The 26,068-nt window shown below is 35.4% G+C and overlaps 1 protein-coding gene across 5 annotated transcripts in view; it reads left to right on the top strand.

The window, feature by feature from the left end:
- Positions 1 to 23,759, top strand: part of LOC136856463 (RING finger protein 207-like) — a 475,485-nt gene extending 451,726 nt beyond the window's left edge. For all 5 annotated transcript variants that reach the window (XM_067134358.1, XM_067134351.1, XM_067134345.1 and 2 more), the window contains 4 exons: positions 4,412 to 4,531; positions 5,703 to 5,821; positions 17,699 to 17,880; positions 21,567 to 23,759. In XM_067134358.1, coding sequence (XP_066990459.1) covers positions 4,412 to 4,531; positions 5,703 to 5,821; positions 17,699 to 17,880; positions 21,567 to 22,837 — 1,692 coding nt within the window. In that variant the 3' untranslated portion in view covers positions 22,838 to 23,759. The remainder of the gene's footprint in view (positions 1 to 4,411; positions 4,532 to 5,702; positions 5,822 to 17,698; positions 17,881 to 21,566) is intronic.
- The last annotated feature ends 2,309 nt before the right edge of the window (positions 23,760 to 26,068 follow it).

Below are 26,068 nucleotides of genomic sequence, written 5' to 3'. Positions count from 1 at the left end.
ATGTATGTATGTATGTGTATATATATACAAATATACATATATATATGCACGTAAAAGTATGTTGATGTGAAAATTTTCCATTGTCTTTTCATTACCCAAACCAGCATCGTAGTATACTTCATCGGACCAAATCTACGTAAGAAAAATTCCCAAGAACATTGCTACCAATAGAAGAGTACTCTTTAGTTTTTCACCGAACAAGGAATGACTCAGAAAGAAGAAGACCCCATTCACTGGTTCATCCACTTTTTAAAGGCAGAATCAGCTGTTTTCCTTGTGCTGAGAAAGTACAAAACATCGGACACTTAGTTTTATACTTTCGTTATTTCCCAAGTTTTTTATGTAATAAATTAACTCGCGCAACGAATGAATAGCTTTTTTTAATTAAAGTTTGGGCAATTTCTTCTTCACACTCATTTTAATGTCACTCGTAAATATCAAGCCTCTCTCTCTCTCTCTCTCTCTCTCTCTCTCTCTCTCTCTCTCTCTCTCTCTCTCTCATTAAGAAAGCAAAGGATCCGAGATCCTCATTGCGATAACGTCGCATAAATCGTGGCCCCGTATAGATTTTGTAAAATATGTATCAAGGATCCAACGACGGAAAAATTTTTAAGTTTCATCAAAACGTATCGTCAGGAGAGGCGAGGTGCGTGAGGTCTTCCCCCCAAGATATGAATCTTATAAAACGTCCTCTGTGCATCTGTAACTTTTGCTAATTAAATAACTTTCCGAAACTAGGTCATTTCTCAAGAACAGGAATGTTTCTATTTTTATGGTCTGACCTGTTTGTGTGGTGTTCGTGGAGACGAATCCCGATATGGAGGCAGATTTTATAGATATTTTTTTCTCTGGTCGCTAAATATTTTTAGGGTTTGGTGATTGACAGAAGAATTTTGTAGTCTGTGTTACAGCTTTACGGAGAGAGAGAGAGAGAGAGAGAGAGAGAGAGAGAGAGAGAGAGAGAGAGAGAGAGAGAGAGAGAGATGCTATTAATAAAATGGAAATAAGAGATCTGCGTATTTGTGTAATTCGTTTCATATATTTGATATATACGTAATGAATTTGAAATCAAATTCCACAAAATCTCGAAGAATGGAATTTATTTCCTTTGTTTTATATTGCCTCCTGAGTATGCAGGATGATCTGTGCGTGTAATTAAGTGAATATGTGTGGACATACTTAAATATTTGTTTGCGCAGCGTTGTATATAAAGAACCAAGTCATAAGAAAAAATTCCGGGTTTTGGCGTAACCCTGTTCAGCAGAAGAATATTGAATATTTTAGAATTAGGATTGAATCAGCTTTGAAAATAGAGAAATTTGGAATCTGAGACTGCTGTTATTGAGGAATGGTAACTGGAAATGATAATCAGGTTCAAAGAATTCCCATAAGACCGTGTGAAGATGGATAATCCTACTGCGCCAGGCATTGATTGGGTAGGCCGTTTAAAATGGAAAACATCCAGCCCAGTTGTCGGCACTATCTTCCTAGATAGCGCTATGGAAATCACAGTAAGATGTGATTCGAGGTGTAACAAGGAATCCCTCTTTGATTACTTAACAGTAAGTAAGTAATTAACAGGTCTTACTTTTTAATCACATAAGTGTATCCCCATCTTCTGTAATCACAGTTCCTAATGTTGTATTCTCAGCATCATTTTTAATGTAGTTTTGTAATTAACCATGATACTCATAACCTTCATGACACAAAAAAAGTTGCAAGTTTTCTTCTTCATTTCTATCTTCTTCCTCTTCTTCTTCTTCTTGCATATAGGTAGAACAGGAAAGATGAGTATCCGTGTGTGGTAAGAAAAACTTCAGATGCTCTAGCGTTACTGCTAGCGAGAAAATTGTATCATAAACATTGTCACGTCTCAGTAATTTAGGAACTGGTGATAATTGTGGGAATCTAAAGAATCCCATTTTACAAGTTAATGGAAATGAGGAACTAGAAATAATCTCCCCCAATGTTACTAAAAACTTTAACTTAATGAAAATCCATAAAGGGAGAAGTAAAATGCAGGAATTGCTATATAGCTACATCCACTATTTAGCCTTTTACTTTACCTCCATTCCCGATTCCTTTCTTCAGTCATACTTTCCATTCACTCCAACTGCCTCTTCTTACTGTCATAAGTGCTCCACGCCCTAAAGTGCCCCGGAGCTTGGTTTTACAGCCTAAATTTCATAAATCAAATCAAAGCCTAAACGGCAAGGGCTATATTACTTCCGTCATTAAATAGACCCAAGAGAGCATCACATCTCAAGCTTAGAAGCAGTATTTAATATAACTGAAATCTGAAACTATACCGTCGCACCACTGAGATAAATGTGATGTTCCGAGACTATTCATAGGGTCATCACGAAGTCTAAATTCAAGGAATGAAATTAATTTGGCCCAGCAGACACGATGTTATATTCCACTCGCTGGAATCCGTGGCAAATCCTACTGGATGACAGTCGGAGTCGATGAAATGAAATCCTTGCTTGAAGGAGGATGGATGTTCTTGCCTTGGGACCTGATAACCTGATGAATTTTGGATTGGAAGGTCTGTTAAATGGAAGAGATATTCTCGTTACTGCCAAAAATTACGAAAAAAAAAATAATTTTCATAGGCAAATGCGTCATAACATGAAACCGCACCTACCATTTGTGGATTTGTATTTTTTAATGACTATATGATTCCGGCTTGATAGCTTTACATTGTCCTAAAAAAAACACCAAAAGTTATGAGGAGGCGTTTCCAGTTTTCTAACCAATGGTAATAAATGGAAGTAATAAAATAAGTTGTAGCAGTATTACGTAATCACGAATTGTCAAGCACTTGCAATTTATCTTATTGTCCAATGTTACCCAATACGGTTTTTTAGGTAGTTTGTCATTTTTGTTTTTATTAATTACTTACGGAAAATTACTTGGGTTCTGACAATTGCTATAGTAAAGGTCAAGGAAAATATTTATCTTGCGTAAGTAGCCACTTAGCTTTTAGCTTTTGCATATTTTTTTTTTTCCAAGAAAGTAGCTATTTTTTTCAAAAGAAACTTTGTTTATTTTGTAATTAAGGAATATTAATGAACCACAGACTATCTTAATGGGTTGCAAGCATTTTACGTTGAAAGTGATATACTCGACTTCTCAGAGAAAACGGGAACAGAGGAAAAAATTCCAAAGTTTTGCAGTCGAAGTGAGCGCAGGATTCCCGGAGAGGAGAGTCCTGCTAGGATATATGAAGCCTAAAGGACGCCGTAGCCGCGGAGAATCCCACTTTCATTTCCAGACGAATTAGACTGCGCAGTAGGAGTGAGTGAGATGAAGGCGGAGTCACTCAGATGAAATCGTGAAGTCTCACAGTCCCACGATAGATTTGGATTTCAGCTTTTTTTTTTTTTTTTTTTTTTTTTTTTTTTTTTTGAACAATCCGTTTCCAGATGCTGATATATCGCAGTTGTTATCTCATGGTAACTAATCGGTTCGTGAATAAATTTACTCAGGCCTTCGTGAGAGATAATTAAATCAAGGGATAAAATGCTTTCAGAGATAGATATCAAGTTAGGTAGATAATTATTATTTGCCATTAGTTGAGGCATTTGGTGACACGGAATACGGGGTAATCAACTGGTTTTTATTGTCTTTATGTATGTATGCGTGTATTTATATATATATATATATATATATATATATATATATATATATATATATATATATATGTATATATGTATATATATATATATGTGTGTGTGTCGTGTTTGTGCTGTGTTTGTACTAGAGATTTGAAATAGAACTCTGAGGCTTATTTCTGGATGAAGGCAGAATTTTGACTTGAGATTAAAACTCGAAAATTTCTAATTTGTTTTTCAGTCCGAGAAATTTTTAATCGCTGTGAACATTCATTTTTTGAGGGATTATTTTATTTATTTGATATCTGAATGTTTTTGAAATTTCTCTCTTAGTCAATTGTCATTAGGATTCTATAGATAATGTGGTTTACTAGATTGATTTTGGGTCTCAGGTTAAGAACGTGGTTTTTTAGCCTCCGGTGAGCCTTCCTTTGTTGTGCTTGATAATGTTTTCACCATGTAAACATATTTTTTAAATTCTGGAACGACGTACGTATGTTTGACAATATAATTTCGCTCTTTCGTGTTGTCGTATCTCTTAATAACATGGAAGACATGTCTGTTTTCTGTATGTTTCTAAGTTGATTAATGTTTCACTTCTTCATAAACAGGAAAATATGTCATTTTAACATAAATTTCAGAACATCACGCAAATAACATATCCATGTCACATCATCATGTCACGTCACTCTTTCATTTCAGCGTTTCTTGATAAATCTGGAACGACAGCAAACCTACCTGGTGATAAACCTTGATAAATAACGTCACTTTTTGTGATTTTTTTTTCTCCAAAGGTGAACGACGTAGCGAGCCTCCGGGACGAAAACAAGAGATTAATGATCATCGCTCAGCAATTAGAACCTTATATAAGATCCATCACGGCCTTAATGGAGAGAATATCACCGAAGCTTCAGGTGAGACAATTAGGGGTTAATGCGTCACATCAGGCGCCGCCCTTTGAAGAAGCCAGCCGCCCTGGGTAATGTATGAGCTTCTCCTCCTCTGAGTTCCATTCATCTCGCTGCTCCGCTCGGCGGCGGCAACGTTCTTTGAAGATGGATTCAATATCTGGAAGTCGAAAACTTTCGCACCTTTTGTTAGAGTGATTAAGCATCGCAGCAGTTGTTTTAATTCTGATGCTTTGCTTAAACTATTTCATAAATTGCTTTTGGCTGATATGGTGTAATGTGAATAGATTATTGATGTCTTCCATCAGAAATTAAATGTCTGCCTAGAGTTATGGCTTAACGTTGAATTCTCTGTGTTCTGGTTCTGTGTTAAAGATTACCTTCCCTTTTTTTTCATACATCACTGCCCTCTTTTGATTAGTTTTCCGTGCTGGTATTGATTATTTTTATTTTTTTTTTTTTAGCTTTCAGTTACTATTTGTCATTAAATATGATAGACGCGTAACAAAAGAAATGACGTGAATAAATTGTTTAGTTAATTATCATATAAATTTTTCTGAGAATAAATTTTAACGAGAAAGGAAATCAGTGAACCTGTCTGGAAAGTTGTATAAACTGCAGCGCTTCAAGAGTAGATATTGTAGAGATAATTTTTCTTTAGATAGAATAATTACCGTGTCAACACAGGGAAGATTATTGTCCTCAGCAAGTACTTTGAAAAGATAATCTAATCCATGGAATAATACGTAGTTCAGCTTTGAGAATAAGATTGAATAGAATACCGTTCATGGACTATTACCTATGTACAGGAATTTCCACAGTGCTTCTGAGGAGGAACGTTATGACCTAAGGTATTTCTGGCATCAAATAATATGGACTTTGCATTGGTTCCAGGTTATTCCAATCGTGTAATGATTTAAGCTATTACAATCGGATTAATTCAAGCCAGGAAGCTGCTCGTGATTAAGTGTTAAATTGAGTTTTTACTTATAATTAATGGACTGCTAAGCTTAGGTAGGATTACGACTGTGATAGAAAGCCTGGGACGAAATGTAGTCAGAGTCACGTATCCAGAAGGTGGTCGCAGTGTCACTGTGCTTCATGTTTTAGCAGCACAGCGAATGACCTGGAGATTAAGGATCGCTAATCCCAGCACACGTTCACTTCTTTCAAATAGGTGCCCCAGGGCCAGGCCATGACGTCATCTCAAGTTTCGGTGGTGGATTCCAGCGAAAACATTATGCAACAAATTCTAGACCAAATCAGCAGCACGTGCAAGACTGACCAACAGCAGAGGTGAGCACAGGTGTTCTAGACTTTGTGTGTGAACATTTGCATTCAGATCTTGTCGATCATAAATGAGATTTTTTGTGCATATTGTAGGAAGGGTTCCCTGATTATTTTTTATTAAAATACTGGTGTAAATACGTTGCTATACATTGCGTGTACGTGTCTGTGTGTACTTTGTGTGCTGTTGTGTGTTTCTGTCGTTGTCTCTGCGTATGTATGCGTGTCTGAGTGTGTGCACCTGTGTGTGGAGAGGATTCTGTTCTGTCGGAATAGGAATAGCTCTTTAAACTGTCTTCATTTAAAATTTGTAAATTTCCGAGTTGCTGTTATCTTCAGTCTCCCAACGCCCCCGATGAAATTACAAGAAAAAAGAAATTGTTTCTATATATATGTGGAGGCAGGTGAGTAATTGTTAGTGGTAAATTAGAAGACACAAGTAGTAGATTGACTTTATGGGGGTCAGTGGGCTATCCAGTAGGAGTATATTTGAAAAAAGACGTCACGAAAAGAAAGGTCTGGCTAGTAGACAAAGGGATCGAAATGAGGGGATTCGAACTGAAGCACGAAAATTGTCATCTTCACTTCCCTATAGTTGGCGGAATGAGCCATCAAATGTCATCATTTATTTTCGTTAAAGATAGATGTTAAATCGATCTTTCTTTTGCAACGGAATTGAAATTTTATTAGTCATGGAACAGTATATTTAGTTATTATTTTTAATACAACATTGCACGAACTTCATGTACAAATGGCCGCCGCTCCGTATTTTGCTTAGTGAAAGTGGGTTGATTTTCGTTTGGACTGACTTGAGAAATTGAACTCTTCCTTAGAAATTGTGCTCTATATATATATATATATATATATATATATATATATATATATATATATATATATATATATATATATATATATATATATATTATATATATATATATATTTATATATATATATATATATATATATATATATATATATAAAAATAAATATTTACCGTGTAGACCAGCTAAATTGTCAGATCTGTGGAGTCTTGTATTGCTTACCGCTATTCACGTTTATTCTTCCGATCATCATGGATTTTTTTTTTCGGTTATTCGCCCCTTGGTTCTTTTGATTAACCCACCCAAATGATTATGACGTAAACTTATTTCAAAGGAAAAAATCGGATACACGGGACTCTAGACATTGAAGCAGTTACTTCAAACAGTAAACAATACTGTTATTAAACGCAATTACTTCTCAGTTTATAGTTACTTGTCTTTTCATAGGCCTATGTTATTCTCCGAACTCGCGAATTACGAAACTTGTAAATTCCGAAATGTTCAAACCGGAAGTGTAGCTGTTTGTACTATTCATCCTTTCTGTTGCGTCTGCGCTGAGCAGGAAAGCATTTTAAAGAGATTATTCCGAAGCGTTTCTATGAAAAGAAGAGAGAAAAATTATCACTGATGAACGAGGCTCAGTTCCATAGCAATATGCTCTGTTGTGGTGGAGTTCGTGTCACAAACAATTAGGCAGATATTATTATTATTATTATTATTATTATTATTATTATTATTATTATTATTATTATTATTATTTGTAAAATTAGGAAAAAGACCTTCTTTAATACAAGTTTTGTTAAAGAAAATGGCAGTTTCAGCAGCATTTATTTTATATAGTAAACGCTCAATTCGTCTTATTAATTGTTTTTCTTGCGCAAGAAAAACAATTAATAAGACGAATTGAGCGTTTACTATATAAAATAAATGCTGTTGAAACTGCTATTTTGTTTAACAAAACTTATTATTATTATTATTATTATTATTATTATTATTATTATTATTATTATTATTATTATTATTATTATTATGCAGAGTCGAAAGCTTCCTTAGTAAAATGCGTAAGGTAGCGATAATGACTAAATAAGGAAACTTTCCGACAGCTTTATTAATTATTTGATTTGAACTAAGATATTTACGGAACTCGTCTGTGTCGGTTTTCAAATCTGATCTCCTTCATCTTACACCACTTTTTATTTAATGCAATCTTGATTCTCTTTTTCAGTTTTATTACAGGCATGCTCTACTTGATCATTGTTTTGAAATAAGACCCTCTTTCCTCGTTTCTCTAATTTATTTTATTTTAAACGAAAAATGTTTCAATTTTCCCATGCTGATATTTCCCATTTTTGCTAATCCTTTTTTTCATGCAAAGCTTTATAAACAACAATGAATTCAGTATTGCTTGTGTGACCCAAATTGCTTTCGGTCAAGAGCTTAGTAATGTAATTTTCACGGGGTGAATTATTAACCTAATTTTGTTTACTCTTTCATTAAACAAACCTCCACAGTATTTATTCATTGAGCTAACTTACATCTTTCTACATATATGGACATATACATATGTTGTATATATATATTGTATATATATATATATATATATATATATATATATATATATATATATATATATATATATATATATGTGTGTGTGTGTGTGTGTGTAATTATGTGTGTATTTATAATTATGTATATATGTATATATATATATATATATATATATATATATATATATATATATCACTGAACTTTTCTTGTTTAATTATTGTCAAAGTGCAAATGATTCCGTCAGTCAGTACTGAATCCTCATTCACTGCATTCTTCCGTCTGAATTTCTTCTTGAATATTAGTATGAAATTAACACACAAGTTTCCTTCCTTGGAGCCAAGTGCATGAGAATAATTTGCCTTCCCTAAATTGCTTTAACGAAATCCAGATTGGAATGCTACTCTTGATATGATTACAGAAACGCAACCCTTGGTTACTGGCAAATATACGTCTTGTACAGTTGCTCATTCTCGTGTCCTTTCTTCAGGAAGATCAGGCTTTTTATTATTGCGATCATGAATAATCTTATAGATTATTGAGCTCGTATTCGTCCTCTGGTATGTGTGTGTGTGTGTATGTATGTATATATATATATATATATATATATATATATATATATATATATATATATATATATATATATATATATATATATATATATATATATATATATATATATATATATATATATATATATATATATATATATATATATATATATATATATATATTACTTCACGTTGTTATTGCTGTGATAGGAGGTTTACATACATATATGCAAAAACACACACACATGTATTATACATACATATATATATAAACACATATATTATGTATAATATATATATATACTATATATATATATATGTATGTATATACATATATGTATATATATTATATGTGTACATATATATATATATATATATATATATATATATATATATATATATATATATATATATATACAAAAGCATATATTATGTATAATATATATATATATATATATATATATATATATATATATATATATATATATTATACATGTGTTTTATATATATGTATGTAAACATCCTATCACAGCAATAACAACGTGATGTAAAATATATAATATATAGCCACGAGGAAAGAATTAATAGCGGAGTGCAAGATCTTTTACCTTTGCTCTGTGGTCTATTGGTAATCAGTCTCACAACACCAGCAAGAGACCTTAGGTCAATTCCAGCAAACATAAAACGATTGAGGCCTCATTCTTGAGAAATCCACTTCGTTCTTTTGTTTACCTAGAATCATGTACCTGGTAGTGAATAAGTTGCGCTTGGATACAGCAGGCATGAAGAAAGGCATGGTTCTGTCAAAGTCATATCAAAACACTTGCTAAGAGACAGACTAGTAACACTTCTGGAGCCACCCAGTGTTAACAGGAGCAGGCATATATATATATATATATATATATATATATATATATATATATATATATATATATATATATATATATATATATATATATATATATATATATATATATATATATATGTATATATATATATATTATATATATAAATGTTTGTGTGTGCGTGTATGTTTAGGAAAACACACACATAAATATGGAGAGAGAGAGAGAAAGAGGAAAAGAAAGCTCATTAAAACTGCCACCCTAGTTATGAAATATGTATTCAGAACCGAATTTTAAAAGCATAGTCAGCTCAGATATTTTTATCTGATAATTTTTCAAAAGATAACGAAGTGTAATTGACCATTAGGGAGAGATGGATGGGATGGTTTTTATATATATAATTAGTATAAATTAATAGATTCTCTCATTCTAGTTAGAAATAATCGAATTCAGTTGTGTGAATGTAGATATGTCTGTTCTGCAAATCATTTTTCTAAAATCTTTTATTATTATTATTATTATTATTATTATTATTATTATTATTATTATTATTATTATTATTATTATTATTATTATTATTATTATTATTATTGAAGTAACTTAACAAAAATTGTTGTCTGGGGTTATTGTTAGCTTCAGTTTTGATGTTTCCGAAAATAAGGACAGAAAATAAAATTTTTCAACTCATTATCTTTATCGTTATTTGCTACAGAATTAGACTAATAGAGAAATTAAAATTGCACTTACTGAATAAATGGGAAATCTCCCCCATATAAAGTTTCACAAAGCAGTCATCTACCTTTGTATGTAAATCCTTACATTCTTCTAAGCTTACCAAGCAGAGATTCACTCTGCCAGCAACATTCTCTTCCACAATCATTCCTTTCCATTCCTGGGCCATACACCTTCACTATTACAACCCCTTTCTATCGCCACACTCAGTCTTACCCAAATGTTCCTTGAACTAACGCATACTCTCTCCAGTCTCCAGAACCTTAACACAGAAGCGCTACATTTTCTTTGGTTCTACACTTTTAAACTACAGTACTGCAGACCTCGCTAAGTGCAAAAACACCCAGTTTTCCCCTCCCTCAACTAATCAACTTGCAGCGTGCATTTCTTCCTTGTTGTACCCCATCTACCAACATTCAATGTCCCGAAATTCAGCTTTTCATTCTTTTGGTGACTTTAGCACCGTGCAGAGTTGCGAGATATTTATTTATTTATTTATTTACTTATACTGTTCCGGTATACCGCAAGAGTAATAAGCGTGACTGATATGGACCTCACGAGAGGAGGGACTTATATACCATTAGGGGCAATTCCTGTTACTGAGTATCCAAAAACCTTTACCAGGATGACCTAGAAATGGCAATATAGAAGGCATTGAAAGAGGTAATGGAAAGGATAGGTCTTAATATCGAGAAAGCCTGAGCGTATATATTATGCAAGGTAGACATGAAGGGCACACTCCGTTTAGTGGAGGTCAGCGTTCTGCTGATGAGTACTCTTTGGATGCGTACGGTGAGGCTAATATTATATAAGTTTTACATCTCGTGCGGTTCATTCGAGTTCATTATACATTAAAAGCATTAATGCTGCAGCGATCATTGTGCTCTCTTATCTCGGGCGTCGCCCTGTCAGGTAAACGGTCAATATATATATATATATATATATATATATATATATATATATATATATATATATATATATATATATATATATATATATATATATATATATATATATATATATATATATATATATAATATATATATATATATTGTGTGTGTGTGTGTGTATGTGTGTAGATATATACTGTATATATATTTATAAAATGTAAGTCAAGTAGTACGAGATTTGCCGTAATAGCGCAGTCCCGATTAACCACGTTTCCCTGAAAATCTGTTCTGCTTCTGTTGTCGAAACAGTTAACTTTCATTTTTCGTACAAATGGCCATTCTATTTAATATAAACTTATTTCGGGGGTTAATATCTGTTTTGGCATGTGTCTGTTCGCTTGTTTCCAGTAATAATCATAATTATTTAATAATAATATTTTCATTCGTTTTTATGTTAATTTCTTTATATCTGCATAAAGGAGTGACTTTTGTTTGTGGACCATACCATTCTCCTAGACCAAGGGGCAATAATTCTCAGTCTCGAATGCTTTAAAGTCTTTCTGGCTGCAGAAATGAACGTCAGTAGAAGATACCAAAAGAATATAGAAACGAAATGTTAGTTTTCCAGTGACGCGAAATTTTCAAAGACGAATTCTATCAATAACTGTCCCATGACGTAAATGGCTGGAAAAAAAGTGGAAAAATCGTAAATCTAAATGCAAATTCTGCGAGAGGTTAGAGAAACTTGTGCTAATTGAGCGCGCTTTCGTTCAGCTTATTGCAACTCTTAAAAGTTTTATGAGCAGAGAGAAAAACTGCTAAAAACTTTCAGTGTTTATATTCGAACTGTTAAGTGAAGTTATTCTTTTCGTTGTCACCCACGCAGTCTGGACCCTGAGACTATTATCGTTTTTCATTGCACTTGTTTTCCTTTTTTTTTTTTCAAATCGCTTTCGTTCTTTACTGGTATAAAGCTGGTACCGAGGAATTCCAGTATTAAAGAGCGTTAGCACAACTCATTCAATTACTGTTTTGCTTTCAAAGGATTGTCTCAGGAATGTGGAAGTCTGAGTCGCAATTGGCTCATTGAACCTTTTTTTTTTCACTTGTTTTTCTTCTTTTAAATCCTTTTAAATAATTCATCTAATTTTCGTTATTGAAATTGTCTGTCGTCTTGTATCGTTACAATGGAATTTTTATATTCTTTGTTTTAATTCATGGCAGTACTACATAAGTGCTTATACATTGTTTATGTTATGATCGTATGCCCATACCATCTTAATACTAAGTTTATAGTCGTATGTGAGTACTACCAGATTTCATCTGTTTTTCTGGTGTTCACGGTAAACATTCGCAACCGATGCCTTTGAAGTTAATCGTGAATGGCGAAATCTCATTCATGCTTAGAAGCTGTTAGTCACTAAGATATTGCGGTAAGCGTTTACGGTTAGCTCCAAAGCTAAAGACTATAGGTGCCTCTGAGAAGGCACATGTGTGGCTTCTTGTATCTTTCCACCACAGACTTAATCCTAAGTTTATATTATATATATATATATATATATATATATATATATATATATATATATATATATATATATATATATATATATATATATATAATGTGTGAGTATATTAGGGTCCATAAAATCCAATACAAACATAAATATGTCAAACGATTAAAATGAAGAGAATTAATGACAGCAAATCCATTGAATATGCTAGAGCTAATAATAACTGAAACGTGGAGTATGTATTTAAATGATAACAGAACATAACTAATAACTATCGTTATTAGGTACGAACTCGCAAAAAATCAACCTGCGCAAGCGAGAGAGGTATCACAAATTCTCAGTTTGAGATAAAAGCGAAGTTTGAGAAGTCACGCACAAACAACGGTTTAAGTTGAGAGAAAGATTCCATTTTTTCAGCTACTGCAAAAAGAGCTCAGATTTCGGGCAAAGTGTGTCGACATGCAGAAAGTTTAGCTAAGCGGAATTCACGCTGCGTCAGCTTCAGAACTTCCAGGTCGCTTACTTGTAAAAGTGGAAATCTTTAGTTCTCTTGACTTGGAATCATAAATAGGAAGTATCTTGGTTCATCACAAAGTCAGAAAGAAAGGTCAATAAGCTCATTGTCTTGTTAAAAAGGGCCGAATCCATTGGTCCACATCAGACATATTATTCCCTTAAACCCTGTATTATCACCTACTCTGTTGGAAGGTCCGAATTCAGAGACCCACACCAGGCCTCGTATTCCTCTTAACCCTTTACCATCACCTACTCGGTTGGGTTGTCAGAATCCAGAGGTCCACCTCAGGTGTCTTATTCCCTTGAATATCCTGCCATCACCCTGGGGCGACCGTTGTGCAAGAGCCCGTGCTGACATAAGACCAAGCCATTTCCCATGCTTCATTTAGCTCCCGGTTCCGAAAGTTAAATTGACGGTTCTACCGGTGGAGTTAGCTCATAGTTGTGGGAAAATTGGAAGAAACATAAAGTACTTACGAAGGAAACACTCGTTTGTGAAGAACATTCAGGTTACATAGGAATGAATACTTGAATTACAAAGACACCTGTCCGTTACTGTGGAATGTTCAGACTGAAAAAATACTTGACGCTCTTTTATTTCTTCAGAAAACAAAATAATATTGACCTTAAAAGCTCAAGACCATAAGGCCCCAATAATTAATCCTTTCTGGTGCAACGTTGGCAATAAAGATAACAGTGAGATCTGCTACTGAGAAGCACTTTGATATATATATATATATATATATATATATATATATATATATATATATATATATATATATATATATATATATATATATATATATATATATATATATATATGTCGTCCTTAATTTTTTGTAGATGTACGCTTTTGCGTGCGTGTTATGTGTTTTTGGGAATGTCGTTGCTAAGGATACTGTACCTAAGCAGATTTTTTTAACAGCTAGCATATTTCATGTCTCGTTATCTATTATATTCTGCAGGTATATACTTAAATCAAGCAAGCATTTGTGTTTCTTTCTTCTCTAATTACACTCATTTTTATATTTTTAGATAATCTGCAGTATATACATATACAGTATATATATATATATATATATATATATATATATATATATATATATATATATATATATATATATACATATATACACAGAGAGAGAGAGAGAGAGAGGCAAGAGGTCTGTGTGTGTGTGTGTGTGTGTGTGTGTGTGTGTGTGTGTGTGTGTGTGTGAGCGTGCGTAATATTATGGGTTTAGGATACAGGACTCCCGATTTCTTTTGAGAGTACATCAGTGTTTATCTTCGCCTTTAAGGCTTCTAAATATATTTTTATTGTCCATTCGTCCCTCCAAAAACGTCACTTATGTTGTTGATGCTAGAGTAAGCCTTCGATCAAAGGTATTAATTGAACGCTTCCGAGTCGTGAGATTATCCGGGAGGTTGTTTTCCTTGGCGATGGGAATAAGTTTTTATGTTGGGAGCCAGAGTCGATACTATAGTAAATGAAAGAAGGGCCTCTAAAGGAACATGTTTCCTGGGTGTTAACGTTATTAGTTTTTTCTTTTCTTTTTGTCAGTGGAATTTATGATTCGACTCTAACAGGGTTTTTGGAACTCGTCCTCGATTAAAGTTCAGTATTTTGCCCCTTTTTTACACGCTCCGAATCTTACTCTAATTTTGGCCCAGCAGATTTTAGATATTGGAGAGCTCTTGGTAGATTTTGTGAATGTTGTCACTGGGAGACTCAGATTTTACCCTTGGTAGATTTTCGGATCTTGTTTTGGTAGAAAATGCCGTTGTTTTGCCCGTGGTAGAATCTCCGAGTCTTACTTAGGATACAAGTCATTTCTCGATCTTACCCAAGAGAGAATTTCTTTAATACGTTCGTAGATTTTAATGATTTTGCCATTAGTAGAATTTCCATGACTTGCCATCGAATTTTCAGACAGGAGCGTTTTACGATAATAATGATCGAATGTGCGATGACTTGCAATTGAAATCTCAAGAAAGAATATCAGCCCATTTTTGTATTATTCATTTCATGAATCGTGTTCATCTTCACATCGCTGAATGACCTCGTTGGTCCCAGTGCTTGGCCTTTGGCCTAAACATCATACTACATTCCATTCCATTCATTTCATGAGTGATTTTCATACTCTCATCCGCAAAAAAATATGAAATTGCTCACTCTGTTTAGTTTGTAACATAATATGAACTCATTACAAAGCTGAGGCATTAAGCTTAGGAGGTAAAGTCCGGCTTCATTTATTTATTTATTTTTTTTTCTATGATGGAGTTTTGATCACTGTTTCGAACTCCTGGCTCAGTGAGTGTTGTTGGGCGTTCTTTGACGTCACTAAAAAAAAAAAAAAAACTTGTGACTCCAACTTTTCATCTTCAGATTACATTGACGTCATCAGACGGAGATGTATGATTGAGTTGGCTGGGTAACTTTACCATTTTCACAGGTGATGATTTTGTTAGAAGTAATAGCACACCCAGTGTGACAGATAGTACTGAATTAGAAGTAGGCAGAGCGAATCAAAACCCTTCACAGTATAATAATTAGATTGGTAGATCAGTGTTGAAATCTTCCTGTTATAACTCCTTTTATTTTTGCAGTTTGCCTTTAGTTAAGCTCAATAAACTGGTAAGGGGTACTCTTCTAAATTTCATTAAGTATTGATATTACTACCAGATAGGCCCTTCGTTTTGTGCCAAATAAGATGAACCTGAATCAGCACTGGACAACGCAGTGCATTTTGAGTGCCCCCAATTATTGAGCTAAACTGAATTTCTGCTGTCTGTTTCGACCACAAACGGACGCATTTAAAACGCTAATGAAAGACAATAAAGTTGCGTTCTGAGGACGAGCTGAATGACTTTCTAATTGCTTATAACTCGGCTTTATTAAGAGAGAGAGAGAGAGAGAGCAATTTTCAGTACGTCATGAAGCAATTAGAACTTCAGCCTTTATTAACCCCAGAGAAATTTTTCCCATCAAAGTTTCCCGTAGAAGGAAAAAATGAGTCCCAATCGATACAGCAACCTGATTGTCTTTCATCCTCCATGTAATATTCCGTGTATACAATACAGTATGTAGGCTAAAGGTAGTATTGAATTTTGAAGCAGCCGCAGAGAGGAACTAACGACCCTTTTTCACTGTTAGACGACGCTGATGATGATGATGATGATGATGAAAATGATGATGATCTCTTAGCCCCTATATGTTAGATGTTCTCTCATTTGCATTTCAGTGTCGTTGATGTGTGTATTTATACCTGAACATGTTTTGACTGTTGGCTCCATCCCCTTACCCCCCACCTCACTCAGAACTAATCCAACGATGTGTTCGCTGTCTTCTTCTCTTTCAGTGGTAGTTGGCCGTTGCTTTTTACTCACTACTTCTCTCGTCGAGTCTTGGAGGAGACGTTTTGTCTTGGAGTCCTCCTCCTCCTCCTCCTCCTCCTCCTCCTCCTCCTCCTCCTCCAGCTCCTCCTCCGACGCATTCTTATTAAAACGAATGTCACTCATTCATGTATTTGCTGTTATCATCACTGGCCTTCCTTTTCGAAAGCGTTCCCTCTCATTCCTCTTTTAGCGGTCATGTAATTCAGTTTTTTTTTTTTTTTTTTTTTTTTTTTTTTTTTCATTTTTTTTTTTTTTTTTTTTTTGCTTCAACAGACGTGAAAGCCATCCGCAGGACTTTTATCACTTTCTTTTGCGGGTGTACCTAAAAATAGAAGTTAATTGCTTAAGTTATGTCATCTATCCTTTGTCAATTCTTAACACATTAAGTTGACTTTTGACTTGAATAGGTAAGGTCTGCTACTTCCGGACTGGAATTTTGAAACGCACACTTTAGGCTTAATCCTCACTTATTTCCCCAAATCTTCTACTGCTTCATTATTCCATTTTCAATTTCCCCATCCTTGATTATGGTCAGGACACTATGAAAAGTATACTGTAGATCTTTCTCTCTCAAGATGTACAAATATACGCTCGCTTCGCTTACAAGTCTTTTATTTGACCCCATTTACTCAGCCAGAACATGGTGATAGTCTGTCTGACCATCATTTCATTACAGATACCAGGACGTAGAGATCAACAATGCTCGGGTTATTCATTTACAGAATTTAGAATAATTGAGAAAGTATGTACTCTTCCTTAAATAAGTAAATCATCCATACACTCATTTTCATTCATGCCGATTCCTGTCCTACACAGCATTTCATAAGACCCTGCGCTTTTCATCTCTTCTTTTTTCCAGTTATAAGATTCTCCCTGAGATGGACCTTTCATGCCTCTCTTACAGCTAATATCAGCATTGCTATAGACAGCACATAACGTCCATCGTTCACACGACTCGAGCTCCCCATATTTTCTCATTGACATCCCCGTCCAGCAACGAATATACCCTAAATTCCCCGCTGACCTCCCACTTTTCTCCTGCTGGAGCCTCCCTCCTCACACTGTGCCCATCACTTCAGAGCGGAGGGTCGGGGGTGTGCAGACGGTGCTAGTCGCGGTAGTGGCGGCGTGGATGACTCTGGGGTGGTGGTGTCTTCAGGCTCAGGTGCGCTAATAGGCGGAATCCCAAAACCCCCAGATCCGCCCCACACCCGCAGAACACCAGACCATGACGAAGACCAGGAGAGTGATCATGCGCATGGTGAGTTTTGTATGGATAGGCTGATGGTGATGCTAATGGTGTGGATAGGCTGATCGTGGTGATGCTTAGCGATATAAATGATAAGGGACCTGTCGCCATTGGGAGATGGGAAGGAGTGCTGGTGTGCGAGTGTGTGAGCTGGATGGTGGGAACTGGGAACTGGAAAGGAGCGTACCTGTGGAAGAAGGTGAGTGCGAGAGAATGCTCCGTTTCACAAGTGGCTGTTCACTGTTCAACAATGAGGTGTTTTCAGGATGTCTCTCTTCAAGCTCTGTTGCTAGATGGCATTTTCTTAAAAAGACAAAAAAAGGTGCATTTTCTCTTTCCCCCAAGAGAATGATGACGGATCGCCTTAGCTTCTTGCTGGAGAATAACTCTAATGATAAAGTTGTTTATTTGATTCATAATGCGATTCTGTATCATTCGCGACAAATGTGGGGCTTTACTTGAACCATACCAGTTAAGAGCACATTGCAAGGGAAGTTTTACATTTCAGAAATACGGCTTGATACCCAGTGCCTTAAGAAGTAACTGAAACTCGTTTAAATTTTCAGGAAGAAATGCTTCCAGTTGCCACCATATCTGAGAGCAACAGGATAAATTCATTAATGATGTGACTGTGTGACTGACAGTGGGTAGTCGGGGACCTTAACTGTCAGAATTGGCATAGGGGAACAATGTTAGTCGAGCTTGGATGAGAATATTTTTCTCTGAGATTATTATATCTAAGGTTTTGATACATTTATACTCTAGATGACCAAAGGACTTTTCTTACTTCTGTTTCTCTTTAAAACTGATGCTGTGATAAAACTTAGATTTGTTGATGTTCTGTTTGCATGAATAGTGTGTTTATAAACCGCTCTGTTGTGTTCGTGTTCCTTTTTTTATGTTAAGATAAGTATTTGTACTTAGTCTAAGTGTCATTAAGCTCTCTCAGCTTGTCATAAATATCAGCTGTTTTTAAATAGCAGTTTAATACTTCTCGTGTCACCAGATCCTCAATATACATAATTTACAACACCACAACACAAACGCAGAAAGAACATTCCCACTCTTGTGCCCTCTCACACTAAAAAGCAGATGTTTAATTTACTTTAATACTGCATAATGAAAATTCTGATATATGAATCCGCTCTCTGTAACTCTAAATTAATTATATTGTATGAACTTAAAAAAAAAATTTTTTGTCTTAGTCACTCACATCATTATTTGGAAATGAATATCAGTTTGATCCTTAGTCATGATACATTTTGCTCTGTAATTGGATGTAATCTTCTTATAGCTCATTAAATGATAATCGGGGATTCGTACACCCGTGACGACTGGTATACAATGTTTCTTTACGCATTAATTCGTAATCAGTTATTCCTGAAGATGTGGCTCGATTTAGAAACCAGTATTTAGATATGCATAGAACTCGCCCTTAATTCTAAGCACCTTTGAAGTGACAATATGGCATATATTTGTATTCACCTGTTTAACACTTTCATGTTACATGACTATGGCAAACACGTCTTCCTTGCCCCAGAATACTGAAATTTCAGATACCGTGAATGTAAAATCAAAGAGAAAAAAGCTCCATTCTTAAGAAGATTAAATATGATGGATTAGTTTAATCTCCCAAAAGAAATACGTAATCGACTTGGAAATTGTTTGTGTGAAAGATTAGTGATCTCACTCGTCTGTTTCTCTGAATACTATCTCGTAGTCCAGTCGTTATTCATATCAATCACGAAGATATTTTGTTAATTTGATCAGAACCCTCTCTTGACGAGTGATCAGAGCCCAGAGCCTTTTCTGTGTTAGGCATACAAAGCTTTCCAAAGCTTTTCTCGTGGGTTTTAACTGACATTTCCTTATACTTAATCCATTTAATATGTATCTGTCGGACTCCGTTAATTTGCAAAATAGAAATTGCAGAAATTACTTATTACTTGAACGAACATTCAAATCAACATGCGTTATTACTTGGGAGTAAGGTCTTGGGAACTTTCTGTTGTTCAGCGTTGTTTCTGGTATTACCACATCATCTGCCTTTATTCCTTCTGTTTATAAATTATTTATTTTTTCATTGTATTTTATGCTTTGCAAGGCTCTGGGAGTTTTAAGTGTTCATACTCGAAAATCATGATAGAGAGTCATAGCTTCCAGCTGAGAAGTGGTACATTTTCCAATACTTAACACTTACACTTAACACTTTTCCATGTACTTTTTGCAACATGCGATGAGGTCCCGAACATTATTTTAAATATGTTCTGCCAGCGTTGCTCATTTTTATAAGTACACTGATAATGAGACAAATAATTTATTTTATTTTTTTTTTTTTTTTTTTGCATTATTGTCCTTCACTGGTACCCTTGTTTTGGAATGCCCAGAGGTGTATTCATGTAGCATGGACTCTTAAAACGGAGAATTTATGCACTGTGGCTTCACTGTGTAGTTTCAGCCTTTTATGTTCATGTTAGAATGAAGTTTTACCAATTAGAAGAAGGACGTAAAGAAACAGTATGTAAATTCACAGTACGATTGAATGACAGGCCCTTTTTGAGAAGAAGAAAGTTTGCTATCTCTTCTTATATCACATGGAAGTTACCTCACTCAACATTGTTTATTTGTCTACAGCTACAGTTATTATTTTGCTTTTTGGTAGGGTATTCTGAAATTTGATTTTATTTAAGTGAGAATACAGTGATCTGCTAGATTAACATTTTCTTTCATCGAGTGACTTTTCGCTTTGGCCTTCTTGACACTGTTTTAGTTTTCCTACCCACGTCCACATTACTAATGATACTGAAATTTCATTTCAGTTTTAATTTTATAGGAGTGTTATTTTTTCTTGTTTCCATATCCTGGAAAATAGGATAACTTTGTTTTAGAATTTCATTTTACTTTTGAAATTCATTTTACAGTGTCTTGACTATATATTTTGATGATAAGCAGATATTTTATCAGAGAGTTAGACATTGGTTTGTCAGTAGCAGTTCTGAGATGACTTGTTTACTGGTGCACTAGGCAAAAGCTTCTTTGTACCGCATGAATGTTGATACAGTTTTCTGTGAGCAAGCGTATTTAAGGTGAAAGATGACACTAGATTTACAAGTATACGGTTTGCAACGCCAGTTACGTATTGCATAAGTCGAACTAAGCATGCTTGGTAAAGTTTCAGCATTCATCTCTCTTATGTTATATGAAGAGTTCAGACGTTCAGTATTGCTCACTCATGATAAAAAGATGGGGTCTAGCTTCAGTCTCAGTATCATAGTTTCCATTTTTGCTTATAATGCCTACCAGTGTATGAATAACAGTTTTTCTTTATTTTCAGAAGATTTTAGCGGAGAGCTCAGCCAAAGAAGTACCGGTATTTCATTACTTGTACTACTTTTGACCAGCAAAATTGTAGCATTAGTGAAATATTGTCATGCCTAATAAAGTATAAGTTTTATGCAACTAAAACTCATTGGGTGTTACCGTTAAAAATTAAATTTACTCTGTCAAGTTAATGAAACCACTGATAATATACTTCTTTTTGTTATATATATAAGGTTCATTCCTAAATTTGCAGAGCTTAGAGACCAGAGTAAGCAGCCATATGTCTTCCTATCCAATTCCTTAATTCCCTCCCTTTCCACCTTCCCTGTAGATAGAGCGGCGCCAACTGACGCCCGATTGACAGGCTTGTGTTTCAGGCTTCTCTCCAGGGCCGGGCTCAGGCCGGGCAGATCCGGCCCACCCCACTAGAGAGGGCGATAAATATCGAGGGCCAGTGTCCCCAGCATCCTCCATGGCGTCGACGTTGGCGTCCTCTGTTATAGGTGGTTCCTACATGGAGGTCCGCAAACCAGATAGGGCTGTGCGACGTAAACGCCAAAACAGCGAAGGTGACTCTTTGGTGTGGGAGCGCCATCGAGGCTGTGAAAGTGAGAGCGAGATGGTTTCGTCCACGTCCTCTCTGAGGATCAACCAGCGCCGTGGCTCAGAAGGTAGTGATGTAGAGGAGGTCAAAAAGGGAGTGTTTATGCAGCTACTTGAGAAGGTACGTCTTCGCGATGACAAGAAGAAACATGAATATGAGAGTGACGCCGACGAGGGTCGAGCCTCATCTCGAGAAAGAATACCTGTTGGACGTGTCGTGCACAGAATTCCTAGAGGGAAAGTCTTATCAGACCATCAAACTGACCACTACTTAGACCTCGCAGCGGCAGTCTTCGATGCATCAGCAGTCCCAGAAAGGCCGAAATCTGCCTGTGATAACACCTTGTTAAGAGCTGCTGAGAAGCTTTATTCAGGCCTTGGTTCTGTTCGTGCCCTCAGTGGTGAACCTGAAACTACTGGTCGCATCAGTGCTGAACGTCTGGATGAACTTCGTCTGGCACAAGCAAGAGCTGTTGCTGAGGCAGTCTCTCGATCGCGAGAGAGCTCATTAGGTCGAGCTCGTTCAGCTGAACGAGAAGAAGGCATTCGGACACCTAAGGCAGTTCCAGTGCCAAAGGTGCCCCAAGGGATTCAGGGACGTTCAGGGGAATTCAGCCTAGGGGAAGTCAAAGCCATAGTACACGCTGAGCAACTGGGGGGTCCCAGTCGCAAATCACCTGGCCGGAAGGATATGGAGACTATCTATGCTGTAGCTACGGTGCCACGGAAGACGTCCTCCAAAAAGGAGAACATTTATGAGAATGTGCCAATATCGAGTGAGCAGTTTGGACAGCTATTCAGGGATGACTCCCGTCACTCCCGGCCAGTTTTTAAAAAACAGAACTCCCTTGACGCCCTGCCCTCGGAGGCACGCAAAGGTAGTGGTATTTTGAGAAAGGGAGACAGTAGTGGGCTAGCCGAGGGATCCGTCAGGCATGGAACCTTGAGAAAAGCGGATAGTTTTGAGGGCCATGAAGAAGCAGTGAAGACTTTGGTGGCAGCTGTCCAGGAAACAAGAATACTTAGGCGGAAGAAAACTAAATGATTATCAGTCATAGCCATAATATTTTTTAAAACACTTTCCTTGTTAAAACTTGTCTTTTGCAGCTTACCATTGCCCACAGCTGAAAATAGAAAACAGTTTTTATCTAGTTCGTTTCCAATTGTAGACAAGTCGGAGAGAGGGTCAAGTGTTTGAATACTGGCCTTCTGTATAAAAACGATCGTAAGTGAAGTGTTTTTGAAAATCAATATAGACGCAATGTTAGACCTCATGTTTGAATTGCGGTAATCACCAAAGAGTTTTATGTTGACTAGAGCGATTTTAGGTGTAAAAGAGAAGTGAAACGAGTGTGTAAGTTGTTTTATGCTTACAGAAAACTTGAAATATACAATGCACAGGCCAAACATAAATGAGTATTAAGTACCCTTTTACAATGAAGTATTGTGACACAGTGAATGTGAAAGAAAATCCCATGTAATACACTTAAAAAAGGTTGTGATTTATATGAGATAGTGAAGGAGAGTGGCATACATACATCCATACACACAGACACGCACCCACATATACACACCCACACCTTAAAGGAATCGGGCTGCACTCCGCCCGACTGCCCTAATCTCTTGAGAAAACGAGAAAGAAGAAGCTCAGTCTATTGGTACTCCATTTCATCTCACCAACAACACGAACTGTATCCCATCATGGCTGGTTCTCATTGTTATCATGTATCGTGAATAACTCGTTCTTTTTTTTCATCAGGGGTTTAATTATGAATCATTACTGTAAGAGATTGTATTTCTACATCATGCTCCAGGCTGGGTAGCTCATTCCCGTTATAGCCAGTGTCTCATGTTAGGAATAAAAACACATTGTTATGTACCTTCATAATCATATGGGATGATTTTGGTGATGAGGTAAATGAGGTTAATTAGTCTTTTATACCTGTGGAGGTTTCCATATAAATGATGTGAGATCATTGATATATATATATATATATATATATATATATATATATATATATATATATATATATATATATATATATATATATATATATATATATAAATATATATATATATAAATACTTATATATATATCATATATATATACATATATATATATATATGTATATATATATATATATATATATATATATATATATATATATATATATATATATATATATATATATATATATATATATATAATCTTTTTCCCCAACAGAATCATCTGCCAAGTTTTGAATAAAAAGATAAAGCTGCCAATTGTAGGTTATAAAAATGAATCTTAAACTCAGTTGCTATTAGATCATGGCTTTCCTGTAGCTCAACCATTAGTGTGCATTTAAGGTAAATGGCCCATCTGATGAACTTTGAACCCACCCACCCCCTCTCCCCTCCAGACACAGAAATGAAATTATGACTGAATTTCAACCCTTCAAAATGTAGAATAGTGAAATGTATTCAATAAATTACGTTCATGAAGAATCCTTCAATGTTGCAATCACCCAAGGGCCAATACTCATCTCAATCAAAAGTCTCGAAGCACCAAGCAAGCAAGCAAGCAAGCAAAGCAATCAATCAAAAAAAATCATCCAATTCTAGTCCTAGAGGTGTCAAAATATTGTAGTTTTTACTCTCCCCCCCCCCTCCCATCCTTCTCCCCTTCAGTATTCAAGGTAAATTATTGAAGGTAGCTGTCATTTCCTGTTTCATGAAAGTCATATATATAAACATATATATTACATTTAAAAAAAAATAAGAAAATATGTCTGTATCTGTCAGTAATTTTGGTTTTAGATTTCTTTCTCGAGATGATGATTTTCAGTGTCGACCTTGGAAAGATGTCGCTCCCAGTTTAGGCTTCTATATCAACCTCCCCCTCCCCCCTCCCCTCCGCCCTCCCGCTTTAATCAACCTACGTTTCCAGCTCAATCTCTTTTGTCACGTTAAGCATCTGTTTGTGTCTTGTTCTGCTTGTCCTCTCTCTCTCTCTCTCTCTCTCTCTCTCTCTCTCTCTCTCTCTCTCTCTCTCTCTCTCTCTCTCTCTCTCTCTCATTCATACCTTTTCCTTTTGGACTTTCTCTTAAACGATGCACGCACATACAAGACCTGTATACACAGATACTATTGAAGAAACATCATTGCCATGGGACATACAGAGTTCATTTTCGTTCGTATGATGTATTACGTTTGCCTCTCATAGTTTCTTATTTTAATAGTTTTATAAAATGGAAATAATCATAGTCTTAAGAGTTTGACCGTTACTGATGAAATGTGTTTTACTACGGATTTAAAGTTCACGCAAATGGTTTATTACATACTACATTATGATATGGTTGATTGAATGTAAACTCCCACTTAGGTATATATTTCAACCTTCTTAGGAGAAAAGCATGTATTCCCCTTTTTATGTAGATGAGAATAAAAAAATAAAAAAGTAAACTGTAGGTTTCTAGAGGTTAAAAATTATGTATATGGCATTAACAGATATTGTAAGAGGAATGACTTATGATTTCGTTGCGTTTCGTTTTAAAAGGTGACCAAACTGATTACGAGCATGAGAAATTATTGTTACCCTATTTGTATAATAAGGCTGGGAGTTTACCATTTCATTGGCCCGCTCTTTTCGTCAAGTCTACGCATCGACGCCCTCTACCGCTTCTCCTCCTTCAGTTTTCATTGTTCGTCGACAAGAAATAAAGACAGACGAAACGAAGAGAGAAAGAGAAAATAAAGGAAAGGAAAGGAGCAAAGTGCTTCAGCTCTTGATGCTGGCGTCAGTCAAGGAGAGGATTTCTTTCCCCCTCTCGCTCATTCCCAAGACCAGGACGATTTTCTTGTCTTTATTTCCTGTTCGCTGACATAATGCCTATATATATATATATATATATATATATATATATATATATATATATATATATATATATATATATATATATATATATATATATATATATATATATATATATATATATATTTTTTTTTTTTTTTTTTTTTTTTTTTTTGAGCGTTTTCTAAGCACTGTCCTTGTTTTTGTTGTTTATGTCTCCAGATATGTTTGCTCTCCAGATAGTCTTCATCGTGTTCTGAAAACATCACGAAACGGCCTTGAAATGGAAAGTATTTCAGACCGACCGACACAAGGTACACGCAACACGGTTTTGCGTGCATGCTCATGATAGACACGCTCGCACGAACACACGAACACACACACAAAGTCACATGTGTTATCAGGGTAAAAATAAAGCATTCATATCTTCTACGAGTTTCATGC

The sequence above is a fragment of the Macrobrachium rosenbergii genome, chromosome 3 (assembly GCF_040412425.1).
Source record: "Macrobrachium rosenbergii isolate ZJJX-2024 chromosome 3, ASM4041242v1, whole genome shotgun sequence".
Classification (NCBI taxonomy): Eukaryota; Metazoa; Arthropoda; class Malacostraca; order Decapoda; family Palaemonidae; genus Macrobrachium; species Macrobrachium rosenbergii.
Note: the sequence above shows the minus strand (reverse complement) of the source record. Positions and strands in the feature narration are given on the sequence as shown.